This window comes from Hypanus sabinus, unplaced genomic scaffold, assembly GCF_030144855.1.
Source record: "Hypanus sabinus isolate sHypSab1 unplaced genomic scaffold, sHypSab1.hap1 scaffold_893, whole genome shotgun sequence".
Classification (NCBI taxonomy): Eukaryota; Metazoa; Chordata; class Chondrichthyes; order Myliobatiformes; family Dasyatidae; genus Hypanus; species Hypanus sabinus.
This window is the reverse complement of record NW_026781746.1, coordinates 95,405-109,432: the sequence shown is the minus strand read 5'-3', so window position 1 is coordinate 109,432 and position 14,028 is coordinate 95,405. Positions and strand designations below refer to the sequence as shown.

The window sequence follows — 14,028 nt, the reverse complement described above, 5'->3', positions numbered from 1 at the left end:
GTCCGGCAAAATCAGTTGGCAGCAGTCTCGATGGCAGGCTCGAACGACTCAGGTAAGAGCCGGGACGAACTGGCAGAGAATGCGAGTCATGGCAGGGTTTAAATGGACCGGGTAATGAGTGAAAACAGGAACAGGTGGGTGCCAGTGAGGAAACAAGCGGGTAATTGGCGGAAGTCCAATAAGTAAGTGGGCTGGGTCAACACACTCATGGCCAGGTGAAAGGAGGCAGAAATTAAGGGCTGTCGTCTATCAGCAGAGCCCCTTCGACCCAGTGTCAAGGCTGGATCCTTAACATTATCTTACAAAGGTGTGTGGAAACTGCAGAGGATCTAAAGTGGGTTCAGGAATATTATTCCGGGATTAAAGTTCTTGTCATTTTAAGAGTGTATGATTGGCTCTGGGCGGGTGAGCAATAAAATTCAGAAGGATGAGGGGTGACCTCATTGAAACCTCTCGAATGGTGAAAGGTCTTGCGAGAGTGGATGTGGAGAGGACTTGCCGTGTGCTGGGAGACTCAAAGACTTGGGGATACAGCCTCAGAATAGTGGGACGGCCTTCATTTACATCTTATTCCTGTAAATTACAGTGAGTACAGGACCAGAATCATGAAATTGTCGCCATATGTCAACCCATTCAAACCCGGCATCATTCCTGTGAACCGGCTTTGAACCATCACAATGGAAGCTCATCCGTCCCTCGAATGAGGCCTCGCCAGTGTCTGACTCAGTCTCAACGTTTCACCCTTATTTATATAATCTGGCTCACCTCATATGCATGCTATCATCACATTTGCCTTCCTCGTCACCAATTCAACCGAAAAGTTAACCTGAAAGGAACCCTGCCCGAGGTCTCCCAGTTATTTCAGTTTTCTCTCCATTTAAATCCAGTCTGATGGTTGACACAGGTCTGTAGATCCCTATTGAGGACATCATAGTGGACTGACACCCTGAGAGGGTTCATCCACCTGAAGGATGTTCTGACGTTGTGCCCGAAACAGAGTCGACAGAAGACGAGGTGTCTACTCATCCCAGCCCTCCTGTTCATCACTGACCATTTCCATGAGTTCCTGACTCCTCTGCCGTCTCCGTCCCAACCACCTACCCCTCTACACCCAACTCAGTCACCTCTTTGCTCCACTGCACCCTTCTCCCTCATTCCCACCCTTCCCGACGCGTCTCTGTTTGCGAGTACCGTTCCATCACCAACAGCCCTCCATATCTCTGGTGGCAACCCGACCCCTCCTATACAAATCTCCCTTTCTCTCTTCACGGGATTTTTCAGGAGAATGGGAAGTTTTGACGCCTGGTTTAACTCAATTTATCAACCGGATATCAGTCCCGCGGTTCCGAGCCTCTCAACAGTTCTGTGTGGATAGGCCTGTCATGTGATTCCTGTCGTATGTGCAATGTCAACACTCCGTCCCCGCCCTCTCCTCGCCTCCCCTTCCTTCTTCTTCCCTCCACACCACAACGGTTCTCAGTCTCACAGGCACACACAGACGCGCAGTCTCTGAGGCAGACTCACCGGTCAGGACTTCTGGAACGGCCAGAGGTATGGAGGTGGTGGGGAAGGGAGGAATGGTGAAGGGGAGAGAAGGAGCGGGTGAGGTGTGAGGGATACAGAGAGTGGGTGGTGAGGGGGGGAGGGACGAGTAGGGGAGGGAGAAAGAGGAAAGGTGTGGGGTGGAAAAGGGGAAGCGAAAGAGGTTGTGGAGGGAAGGGAACGAGAAATGAAGAAGGCAGAAGGCGCGAACTTGGGAGGAGGGCCGATATTGGGGGAATAGGAGAGCTGAGAGACGGCTGCGTGTGCCGAGCTAAGCAACGCAAAACTCTTCCACACCCGCGAGGTCGGAGGCGGAAAGTGTACTGGGACATGTAGAAGGAGAGCAAGTGCGATTAGGAGAGAAAAGGGGAATGGGAGAGAGAAAGGAAGAGAAGAAGGAAAGGAGAGAGTGATAAGACGAGAAAGGTCGGAGAGGGAGAATGAGAGTGAGAGTGAGATGGAGTAAGAGAGAGAGAGAGAGAGAGAATGCCGGGCGATAAGATAGATGACAAGGAAGTCGAGTGTGCGCTGGGGTGTGTCGTTTGGTCAGTCACTCTCCAGATCTCTCTCCTCTCTCTATTTCTCATCACCCCGCCCCCGCCAATCTCATCTCCCTCAACCAACCTCTCCCGCAGACACAATCTCTCTCCTCCCCGCACTTCCTCTCTCATCTCGGTCCCTCTCTTTATCGGCTGTTCATCGGCTGTTAGTGGACCACGGTGTCCCACTCCGGGTTTCCTGTCCCGAAGGTCCCGTCCCTTTCAGGAGCTCAGAGACTCGACAGGATGGACGAGAGCGGGACCTATGAGAAAATGCGGTTCACAGGAACGGACCCATAAGCTCTTTCGGGAGGTGAGTGGTGCGCAGAGAGGGAGAGAGGTTACGGCTGTCTCTGACCCTGGGAGTATGATATACGATAGCATGGACGGAGCTACTCTCCATGGCTGACCCCGGGGATGTGGAGTGGTCGGTCGGTGCTGAGGGCGTTTTACTCGGTGTCTGACCCCGGGAGCTCATGAGGAGTCGCTGTGAAGGGAGTTTTAAGGCTGATTTATACTCTGCGCAGTAGCCTAAGGCGTAGCCTTTGTAAGTGGCCTGCGCTGTTGTGAGCATTTATATCTGTGCGTTGGTATGTCTGCGTCGCTCTGCAATTCACCGCCAAAATGCTAGACGGCGGTATGGTTTCTATATCTGTGAATGGACAGTGTGGCGAGAGCTGCACTGTGTTTCTGTCCAAGAAATGTGTGATAGAACTGTGTGGAGAGATTTTCTCTCTGTGTCTCAACCGTGAGTGTGTTGTGTGATGGTGTGGAGGGAGATTCACTCTGTGTCTGACCCCGGGAATGTGTGTTGTGACGGTGTGGAGGGAGATTCACTCTGCGTCTGACCCCTGGAATGCGTGGTGCGACTTTGAGGAGGAAGCCTCTTCCAGATTCTCACCCTCAGATGTTCTATCCCCAGCTGTACCGGATGTATCGTACGTGCAAATGAATGTCACGTCCACCTTGGCGCCCCGGGTCCGGAGAGATGAAGGTCAGTTTCATCTTTGTTGGATTGACTGTGCTTAGGTGACGTGTCCATTCCTTTCGGGAGATCTCAGGGCAAAGTACCGTTGACCCCGATGATTCACTGCTGCAGAATACGTCAGGGGGAACTCGTGATGTAGACCATGATGAGGGAGCTCTGTGGGAGGGTCGGTGTGGACGGTGCGCTCTGGGACGGACAGTGAGCGTTCAGCACTTTGGAAGCGGGAGGCGGTGTTTGGTGTGGATGGTGCCTTCGTGACTGGATGTCTGGACAGAGCCCTGTGGGATCGGGTGAGGAGGAAGTGTTGTGGGAGGGGGCGCTAAGCAGGAGATTCTCTGGGAGGCGTGGAGTGGTGGGTGTGGCGTGGAATTCGGTGAAGAGGGTTTGCTGTGCGAGTGGTCGCTGAGGGGAAAAGGACATTGAGGAGGGAGCACGGAGCAGAGGGAACACCGTGGGAGTGCTCGGAGAGGAGGGACTTCTGTGGGAGGGTCGATAAAAAGGAAACAACATTGGAGGGGTGGTGATGAGGGAGTCGTGGAAGAAGCGGAAAGGAGGCAGCCCTGTAGAAAATTTGAACGATTCTCTCAACTTTCGAACCACCTTTCTCTCTGCTCTGATCACTGTCTCCGTCTCTCTCTCCTCCATTCCGCGCTTTCCCTCCATTCTTCCACTCCCTTTTTCCTCAGCTTTGCCTTCCACCACCTTTCCTCTCACACATCTTTCATTCCCCTCTCAACCTCTCCATATTTTACCACCCTTGCCCCTCTCTCTGTCTACTCACTCTAATTTCGCACATCTATCGAAATTCCTTATATCTCTCCCCATCCGTCTCTCTCCCCATGCCCTTTCCCCTCTCGTCTTCCAACCAATTCCCCTTCTCCCAAATGTCAACCTCCCTCCCCTTCCCTCACTTGCCCAACTCTCCATACTCGCCCGTCTATCACACTCCCCCTTTCTCCCTTCCGCACCCTCGCACTCTCCTTCTTACTCTTTCCCTCATTCAACGCTCATTCACTCACCTCCGGCTATCTCCGCTCCCCTCTCAAACTGTTCTCTTCCCTTCTCCCCATTTTCCGTGTATCTCCCGCTCCGCCACCTCTTCTCTCTATCTGTCCCTTCCTCTTTTCCCCTCTCTCGCAATCTCTCTTTCTCTTCCTCTGTTTCTTACCCTCTCGGTATCCCACTTTTCTACTAACCTTACTCTCCTATCTCCCTCCGCTCTCTTTGCTCTCTCTCGTCCCAGTCCCTCCCCTCACTCTTACCCTCTTCCAGCGCTCTCTCTTCCTCTGCCACTCTCTCCGTCTCCCCTAACCATTCTCATTCCAATTCTCTCTCTCCTATATTCCCGCTCATTGCCTCTATCGCTCACCACTGTCTCCTCCTCTCTATCCATCTATCATCACCTCTCCCCCCGTGTTCCCCGTTCCCTCACATCCTTTCCCCCCTTTACTTAACCCACACTTTCCCTACTCACCTTTCGCCTTTTTCTGCTCCCTCTCTCTGCCCTCACTCCTCTTTCTATCACCTTCTCTCTTATCTTACCTCGCTCTGCGTCCCAGGCGATCTGAGCACCTACGCAGAGGTGAATTTACCGAACGACGAGCCCGTCATCGATGAGGATCAGGCTCCTCCCATTGCCGCAGGACTCCGCAAGCTGCCAACCAATGCACAATCAGGTCAGAGTTCACAATTATGACGTCACTGTGGACACGTCACGTGTTATATGCAGAACTGTGTGTGTTTTTCTAAATAATGCAATTTTTCCTCCTTCAGCCACATTTTTAGCTTCACGTCCCACATACCGACAAGCATTTGGGTACAAAAATTAGTCTGTTGGGTGCCCAATTAAATTTCTGTCCTCTCTCACCTTCACCGTCTAAGCTCTCGTCCGTGACTGTAGCTGATGTGACCCACATGGATTTGTACACCTCTGTAAGGTCACCCGTACACTCCAAGGAACAAAGCCCCTCTGTGAGGTCACCCGTACACTCACAGGAACAAAGCCCCTCTGTGAGGTCACCCGTACACTCCAAGGAACAAAGCCCCTCTGTGAGGTCACCCGTACACTCCAAGGAACAAAGCCCCTCTGTGAGGTCACCCGTACACTCCAAGGAACAAAGCCCCTCTGTGAGGTCACCCGTACACTCCAACGAACAAAGCCCCTCTGTAAGGTCACCCGTACACTCCAACGAACAAAGCCCCTCTGTGAGGTCACCTGTACACTCCAACGAACAAAGCCCCTCTGTAAGGTCACCCGTACACTCCAACGAACAAAGCCCCTCTGTGAGGTCACCCGTACACTCCAAGGAACAAAGCCCCTCTGTGAGGTCACCCGTACACTCCAAGGAACAAAGCCCCTCTGTGAGGTCACCCGTACACTCCAGGGAACAAAGCCCCTCTGTATGGTCACCCGTACACTCCAAGGAACAAAGCCCCTCTGTGAGGTCACCCGTACACTCCAAGGAACAAAGCCCCCCTGTAAGGTCACCCGTACACCCCAGGGAACAAAGCCCCTCTGTGAGGTCACCCGTACACTCCAACGAACAAAGCCCCTCTGTAAGGTCACCCGTACACTCCAACGAACAAAGCCCCTCTGTGAGGTCACCCGTACACTCCAAGGAACAAAGCCCCTCTGTAAGGTCACCCGTACACTCCAACGAACAAAGCCCCCCTGTAAGGTCACCCGTACACCCCAGGGAACAAAGCCCCTCTGTGAGGTCACCCGTACACTCCAACGAACAAAGCCCCTCTGTAAGGTCACCCGTACACTCCAACGAACAAAGCCCCTCTGTGAGGTCACCCGTACACTCCAAGGAACAAAGCCCCCCTGTAAGGTCACCCGTACACTCCAACGAACAAAGCCCCTCTGTGAGGTCACCCGTACACTCCAACGAACAAAGCCCCTCTGTGAGGTCACTCCCAGGCTCCAAGGAATCATGTCCTGAACTGCCCGACATCACTTCATAACTCAGTCCCTCGAGCTCGGGCAACATCATGGGAAATCTCCCTCTGCACTCTTTCCAGCTCAGTTACATCTTTCCCACAGCAGGGGGAACCAAGACTGAACCGAAATCCGAGTGCCTCCTGGCCGATGCTTGTACAACTGGGATGTGACCTCCCGACTCCCGGACTCAGTGTCCTGACTGATGAAGGCAAACGTGTCGAACACCTTCTTCAGCAGCCTGTCGACCTGTATCTCCCGTCCTCCTACAGACTCCTTCATTCCTCCAAGCTCCCTGTCCTCCAGCAATCTTCACGTCGTATGCAAACTCAAACCGGAGTATTAATTCAAGCATCCAAGTCTTTGACATAATAGAAGAATAAGCGGACACAACGAGACCCTGTGGAACACCACAGGACACCGTCAGCCAACATGTAAAACCTACAGCACAACACAGTCCCTTCGGCCCACAAAGTTGTGCCGAACATGTCCTTACAATAGAAATGACGAGACTTCCTGTTCGCCCTTTATTTTTCAAAGTTCCCTGTACCTGTCCAGAAGTCTCTTAAAACACCCTATTTCTGTGTGGGGTATCTATCCATGTTTCTATAAAATACTCGAGCGTATCTTACCCTAAATGAGGTACAACGTTGGGAAAATGTATGCGTACACACATTAGTGGGTGAAATGAACGGGCGGAAGACTATTTAGATGGACAGAACATTCAAAATGCAAAGGGACTTGGATACCCTGAAGGTCAGTCTCCAGTTTGAGTCGGGGGTGGAGAAGGCGAGTGCAATGTTGCCATTGATTTCTAGAGGTACGGAATATAAGAACAGGGATATGATGTTGAGGCACTCGGAGACCACACTTGGAGTATTCTCTGCCGTCTGGGGCTCCTTATGGATGTGCTGACATTGGAGAGGTTTCAGGGAAGATTCACCAGAATGGTTCCAGGAATGGGAGGGTTATTGTATGAGGAACACCTGGAGCTTTTGGACTGTATTCCCTGGAGTTCAGGAGACTGAGGGGGGGGGGAGATCTCACAGAAACTTTCCGATTGTCTAAAGGCCTGAACAGATTAGATACAATATGTTATTCCGCGTGATAGGGGAGTCTAGGACAAGAGGTCACGACTTCAGGATTGAAGAAAGTCCATTTAGAACGGAGATACAGCTAAGTTACGAGTTAGTCAGAGACTGGTAAAGCTGTGGAATTTGTTGCCACAAGCGGCTGTGGAGGCCAAATCATTTGGTGCATTTCAGGCAGAGATCTATAGTTTCTTGATTAGCCGGGATATCGAAGGGTATTTGCAGTATGCAGGGGAGTGGGGATGACGGAAGAATTGGTTCAGCCCATGACTGAATGGCGGGGCAGACTTGAATAACCGAATGGCCTCCTTCTGCTGCCATTTCTTATCATCGCATGGTCTTGTGGTCTCTCCACAGCTGCGCATGAACAGCATCCGAAAGGAAAGATCGGAAATAGACCGCACCGTCTGATCTGCCTAATCTGCCTAGTTACGTCAGCCATTATCGTGACTGTGGCCGGTCTCTCGATCCATGGTGAGTGGAACGTTCTCCCAGTGGAGTCACACCATACGTAAAGAGAGTGGAATAAATTGTTATGGCCGTAACACCGATTAAAACCCCATCACCACAACACGGACACACCCCTGACCGTGATAAAAACACGGCCTTTACCGTAACACAATCAAGACTCGTCCTGACACCGACGCGCCATTCACCATAACATCAACAATGCTGTTGCCGTAGCACGGTCACGACCTTCAACGAGACACAGATATACTCCTGACCGCGACGCTGACACTACATCGCCGTGACACAAACATGACCCAGTCCCCAATTGTAACATCAACAAAACCTTCACCAGGACATTGATATACCCCATCGCCGTGACAGGCACACTGACCGCAACTTACTCCTCACTGTAATATCGACATGCCCCTGAACGTGTCACTGATAAATTCCTTAAGCGACACCGAAACACACCTCACAGTGACACCGACACGGTCTTCACCGTGACACTGAGGTACCGCATACCGTGACATCTCCACGCTCCACAACGTGATCCAGTCCGCACCACACCGTGACACAGAAATCGCATTAACATCCTTTACCGAGACAGTATCGCTCCTCTACACAAAAACCGATGCACCGCTCGCTCAGGCAATGCCCCACACCTCACCCTGACACAGGCAAACCCCTTAACGTGATACTGACACCTAAATTCACAATGACACCAACATAGTACTCTCTGTGACACCGAGACCCACCTCAGCGTGACCGTCTCACACACAGCGTGGCCATGACATGTCTCTCACCGTGACACTGACATACCCCGCTCTGTGAGACCAGCACACCCCACACATGACACAGATACTCCACCCACGGTGACACCACAAGGGCAACCACACTGGCATTTTCCTCGACTTGACATCGAGCTACACTTCATTGTGATCCGGCACGCCACTCGCCGGGGCACAGAAACTCCTCACAGTTTCCTCACACGTCCCTCACAGGAAATCGGACATGTCCAGCATGATACTGACGCAGACCCCCATTGTAACATCAACAAAATCTTCATCGGGACATTGATGTACATCATAGCGTGACACAGACGCGCCCCACAATGTGGCGCCGACGCCTCGCACTGTGCCATCAGCACGTCCTTCACTGTGACACCCTTCACCGTGACACTGACACAACAAAATTATAATGGTGCATAGCTCCCTGAAGGTGGAATCTCATCTGCATAGGGTGGTAAAGAAAACTTTTGGTATGCTGGCCTTTATAAATAAGAGCATTGAGTATAGGAGTTGGGATGTAATGTTAAAATTGTACAAGACATTGGTAAGGCCAAATTTTGAGTATTGTGTACAGTTCTGGTCACCGAATGATAGGAAAGATGTCAACAAGATAGAGAGAGTATAGAAAAGATTTACTAGAATGTTTCCTGGTTTTCAGCACCTGAGTTACAGGGAAAGGCTGAACAAGTTAGGTCTTTATTCTTTGGAGCGTAGAAGGTTGAGGGTGAACTTGATAGAGGTATTTGAAATTATGAGGGGGATAGATAGAGTTGACGTGTATAGGCGTTTCCCATTGAGAGTACGGGAGATTCAAGCAAGAGGACATGAGTTGAGACTTACGGGGCAAAAGTTTAGGGGTAACACGAGAAATATTTTTTTTACTCAGAGACTGGTGGCTGTGTGGAACGAGCTTCCAGCAGAAGTGGTAGAGGCAGGTTCGGTATTGTCATATAAAGTAAGATTGGATAGGTACATGGACAGTAAAGGAATGGGGGGTTATGGGCTGAGTGCAGTGCGTTGAAAATAGGTGAGAGTAAGCGTTGGGAACGGACTAGAAGGGCCGAGATAGCCTGATTCCGTGCTGTAATTGTGATATTGCTACATGGGTATAATCTCCGTGACCAGTTTGGTAGCGTGGCGCTGACTCACGTGTCACTGCAAAGGCTAAACATCCTTCACCATCTCTCTCAGTGTCACAGATTCGTCAGTCTAAGGAAACCTGCCACCGAAACTACCATCAGTTAAACTCATCCCTTCAATCCAAGCTTTCAGCGCTCAAATCTAATCTGTCCGATCTCCATCACCAGATCTGCGAATTGTTGACCAGAAGCAGAGGTGAGGCATCATCCCCCTCTTTCACCCGCTCCTCATCACAGGGCAGGCATGGAGAGAGGAAGCGTCACTCAGTGCTTAATATCGGGAGTGTGTGAAGAGAAGGTATGGAGGGTGATTCAATCTGTGCTTGACCCGGTGAGTGTGTGATGGAGATGCGTGGAGGAAACTTCACTCTATCACTGAATCCAGTATGGATCCAACTTCACTCTGTGTCAGACTGTGGGGTTCTGCGATGGGACACTGCACAGAGAGATTCACCCCATGTCGGACCCCTGAAGTGTGTTATGGCACCGTGGAGAGAACGTTTTACTCTGAATGTGGGAGTGTGTGATGGGACGGTGTAGCGGGGGATTCACTCTGTGTCGGAATCCGGGAGTGAATGATGGGAAGTTGCAGAGGAGGATTCATTTTGTGTCTGAATACGGGAGTGTGTTATGGGATCGTAGAGAGAGAGCGTTTGTGTTTGATTCCAGGAGTGTGTGATGGGACGGTGCAGATGGAGGGTTTATTCTATGTGACACCGGATTGTGTGTTTGGATATTGTGGAGGGAGTCTGACCCCGTGAGTGTGCCATTGGAGGGTGTGGGCGGAGCTTCGCATTGTGTGAAAACACAGGTGGGTGTGATGGAACGGTCCAGAGAGAGCCTCACACTGTGACCCGCCAGGAGATGCGTGACGGGACGTAAGGATGGAGATTCACACCGATATTCGTCGTGTGCACAGAGGGAGTTTCTTTCTGTCTCTGAACGCTGGAGTGTGTAATGGGGCCGTGGAGAGAGAGAGATTCACATTGTGCCTGATCAGGCTGTGTGTTATTGGACTTTGTAGAGGATCTAAATTCTGTTGTCTGACCCGGGGAGCGTGTGAGTGGCGGTGTTGCGGGAGCTTTCCTCTGTAACTGACCCCGGGAGTATCTGACCCCGGGCCTTTATAAAAGGCAGTGTGCACGGAGCTTCTCTCTGCGTCTGACCCCGGGCTTTTATTAAAGGCAGTGTGCACGGAGCGTCTCTCCACGTCTGACCCCGAGTGTTTATAATAGTCAGTGTGCACGGAGCTTCTCCCCACGTCTGACCCCGGGTGTTTATAATAGGCAGTGTGCACGGAGCTTCTTTCCACGTCTGACCCCGGGCGTTTTTAAAAGGCAGTGTGCATGGAGCTTCACTCCACTTCTGACCCCGGGTGTTTATAAAAGGCAGTGTGCACGGAGCTTCACTCTACTTCTGACCCCGGGTGTTTATAAAAGGCAGTGTGCACGGAGCTTCACTCCACGTCTGACCTCGGGTATTTATAAAAGACAGTGTGCACGGAGCTTCACTCCACGTCTGACTCCGGGCGTTTATAAAAGGCAGTGTGCACGGAGCTTCACTCACGTCTGACCCCGGACTTTTATAAAAGGCAGTGTGCACGGAGCTTCACTTCACGTCTGACCCCGGGCGTTTATAAAAGACAGTGTGCACGGAGCTTCACTCCACGTCTGACCCCGGTGGTTTATAAAAGACAGTGTGCATGGAGCTTCACTCCACGTCTGACCCCGGGCGTTTATAAAAGACAGTGTGCACGGAGTTTCACTCACGTCTGACCCCGGGCGTTTATAATAGGCAGTGTGCACGGAGCTTCACTCCACGTCTGACCCCGGGGGTTTATAATAGGCAGTGTGCAGGGAGCTTCACTCCACGTCTGACCCCGGGCGTTTATAAAAAGGCAATGCGCAGGGAGCTTCACTCCACGTCTGACCCCGGGCGTTTATAAAAGGCAGTGTGTATGGAGCTTCACTCCACTTCTGACCCCGGGCGTTTATAAAAGGCAGTGTGGAGGGAGCTTCACTCCACGTCTGACCCCGGGGGTTTATAAAAGGCCGTGCGCAGGGAGCTTCACTCCACGTCTGACCCCGGGGGTTTATAAAAGGCAGTGTGCAGGGAGCTTCACTCCACGTCTGAACCCGGGGGGTTATAAAAGGCAGTGTGCACGGAGGTTCACTCCACGTCTGACCCCGGGCGTTTATAAAAGGCAGTGTGCACGGAGCTTCACTCCACGTCTGACCCCGGGCGTTTATTAAAGACAGTGTGCACGGAGCTTCACTCCACGTCTGACCCCGGGCGTTTATTAAAGGCAGTGTTCATGGAGCTTCACTCCACGTCTGACCCCGAGCGTTAATAAAAGGCAGTGTGCACGGAGCTTCACTACACGTCTGACCCCGGGAACGGTGACGCATGTCTGGAGAGGGGACATGACAGAGGTATACAAGATATAAAGTAGAATAGATAGCCAGCGCCTCTTCCCCAGGGCAACACTGCTTAACCCAAGAGGACATGGCGTTCGTGTAAGGGGTGGGAAATTCAAGGGGGATATTAGAGAGAGGTTGGTGCGTGGAATGCACTGCCTGAGTCCGTGGTGGAGGCAGATACACTAGTGAAATTTAAGAAACTACTAGACAGGTACATGGAGGAAATTATGGTGAGGGGGGATATATGGGAGGCAGGGTTTAAGTGTCGGCACAACATTGTGGGCCACTGGGCCTGTACTGTGCTGTATTATTCTATGTTCTATTCACTCTGTGTCCTGACCCCCACAGCAGTGTGTGACGAATGGTGTGGAGGGAACTTCACTGTGTCTGATCCTTGTTACTTTCCGACGGGAGTTTGTGGAGGGAGATTCACACTGTGTCTGACCTCGGGGGTGCGTGATGGGACCGCGTGGAGGGAATTTCACTCTGTGTGTCAACCCGTGTGTGTGTGATGGGGAAGTGTGAAGGGAGATTCATTCTTTGTGTCACTGTTCCTTGTCCCTGATTTTCAGAGCAAACATGTTCCAAGGACTGGGTCACAAATAAAGACCGGAGTTATTACGTATCCAGGTTTGAAACATCTTTCCAAGAAGCGAAGCAAGAATGTTCAATCCGTTATTCAAGGCTGCTGGAAATAAATTCAAGGGATGAAGCGGTATGTGTCACAGCACGGGAAGATCCCACAATAACCCAGGAATCATCACACACTCCCGGGGTCAGACACAGAGTGAACCCCCCTGCCAACCGTCACATCGCACAGTCCCCGAGTCAGACACAAAGAGAATCTCCCTCCACACCTTCCCCTCACACACTCCCGGGGTCAGATACATAGTGAATCTCCCTCCACACCGTCCCATCACAGTATCGTGTTATAATCAATAGAGGGAAGGTACGTAGATAGTTTTCAATTCTTGGCAATAATGAATTAAATTTAACTTCTCAGCTCTTTGTATTCCACAATCTTCCTGACAGCAACTTTGCTTACTGGATCGAAAAATGCGAAAACGGGTAAGATTATAACTAATCTGTGGAGTGAAGATTCGTTATTGATATAGTCCTAACGGGAGAAAATGGGATTACTTTACGGACTGAAGTAGTTTTGTCGTAAAATAGAGGGGCATTGTGATTTGTTTGTAGACTGCACCTGGGAAGGGGGTAGGGTGTTTGAATGGGAACATTTTGGGGCCGAAACGTGTCTGTCGGGGAGGACAGGGCAGTGGGAATATTTCGAAAACTGCCAGAGGGCAGTGGGGAGAGATCAGTGACAGAGTTTATTTTAGTACTGACGTATCTGGGTGAGGACAGCGCGGTTCAGTGGGACTATTTTGGAGATATTCGCCGGACTGTGAGGAGAGGGAGCAACGGCGGGATTCGTTTGGTGAATGACACGGATCTCTGTGGCGAGAGTTGAACAAATGGATTAGTTTGGAGACCGATACAGGGCGGCGGACACACAGTGGGTTAACGGAATTAGATTGTGAACTGAGTCAAGGATGTGGGATAGAGGGTGCCAGTGGTATAAGTCGGGAGGCGGACCAGAGGCTATGAGGAGAGCGCGGTTTAGTGGGATATGTCAGGAGACAGACACGAAACTCTGGGTAGAGGAAAGGGCAACGAGATGAACCTGGAACCACACAGGGCTGAGGGAAGAATGTGGAACATTGGGATTCATTTCGGGACAGCCATAACTGTGGGGAGACGGTGGGACGGTGGGGTTTGTTCGGGGACTGAAACAGATCAGAGGGGGGAGTGTCGGCATGTTCGATTGGTATGGGGACTGAAAGGGGACTGTAGCGGGGAAGCGGTTGGGTGGGATTAGTTTGGGAGTTTACGGGGCTGTGGGGAGACATTGGGTCAGTACGATTAATATGGGAACTGACACAGGATTGTGGGGAGACATTGGGGCCATGGGATTTTTCTGGGTACCGGCACGGGGCTGTGGGGAGAGAGTGGTTGAATAGGATGAGTTTGGGGACTCACACAGGCAATTAGGAGAGATCGAATTCATGGGATTAGCTTGGGGACGGACTCTGATCGGGTTCTCTACTGAAGCTGTTTTGTCTCTGTTGA

The 14,028-nt window shown here is 51.4% G+C and overlaps 1 protein-coding gene across 1 annotated transcript in view; it reads left to right on the top strand.

Annotated features, from left to right (window-relative positions):
• Window positions 1-3,314: 3,314 nt before the first annotated feature.
• Window positions 3,315-14,028, top strand: part of LOC132390434 (C-type lectin domain family 9 member A-like) — a 29,076-nt gene continuing 18,362 nt past the window's right edge. The window contains exons 1-5 of the mRNA XM_059963039.1: window positions 3,315-3,359; window positions 7,459-7,575; window positions 9,531-9,674; window positions 12,471-12,613; window positions 12,902-12,966. Of these exons, the coding sequence (XP_059819022.1) occupies window positions 3,332-3,359; window positions 7,459-7,575; window positions 9,531-9,674; window positions 12,471-12,613; window positions 12,902-12,966 (497 nt within the window). The 5' untranslated portion in view covers window positions 3,315-3,331. The remainder of the gene's footprint in view (window positions 3,360-7,458; window positions 7,576-9,530; window positions 9,675-12,470; window positions 12,614-12,901; window positions 12,967-14,028) is intronic.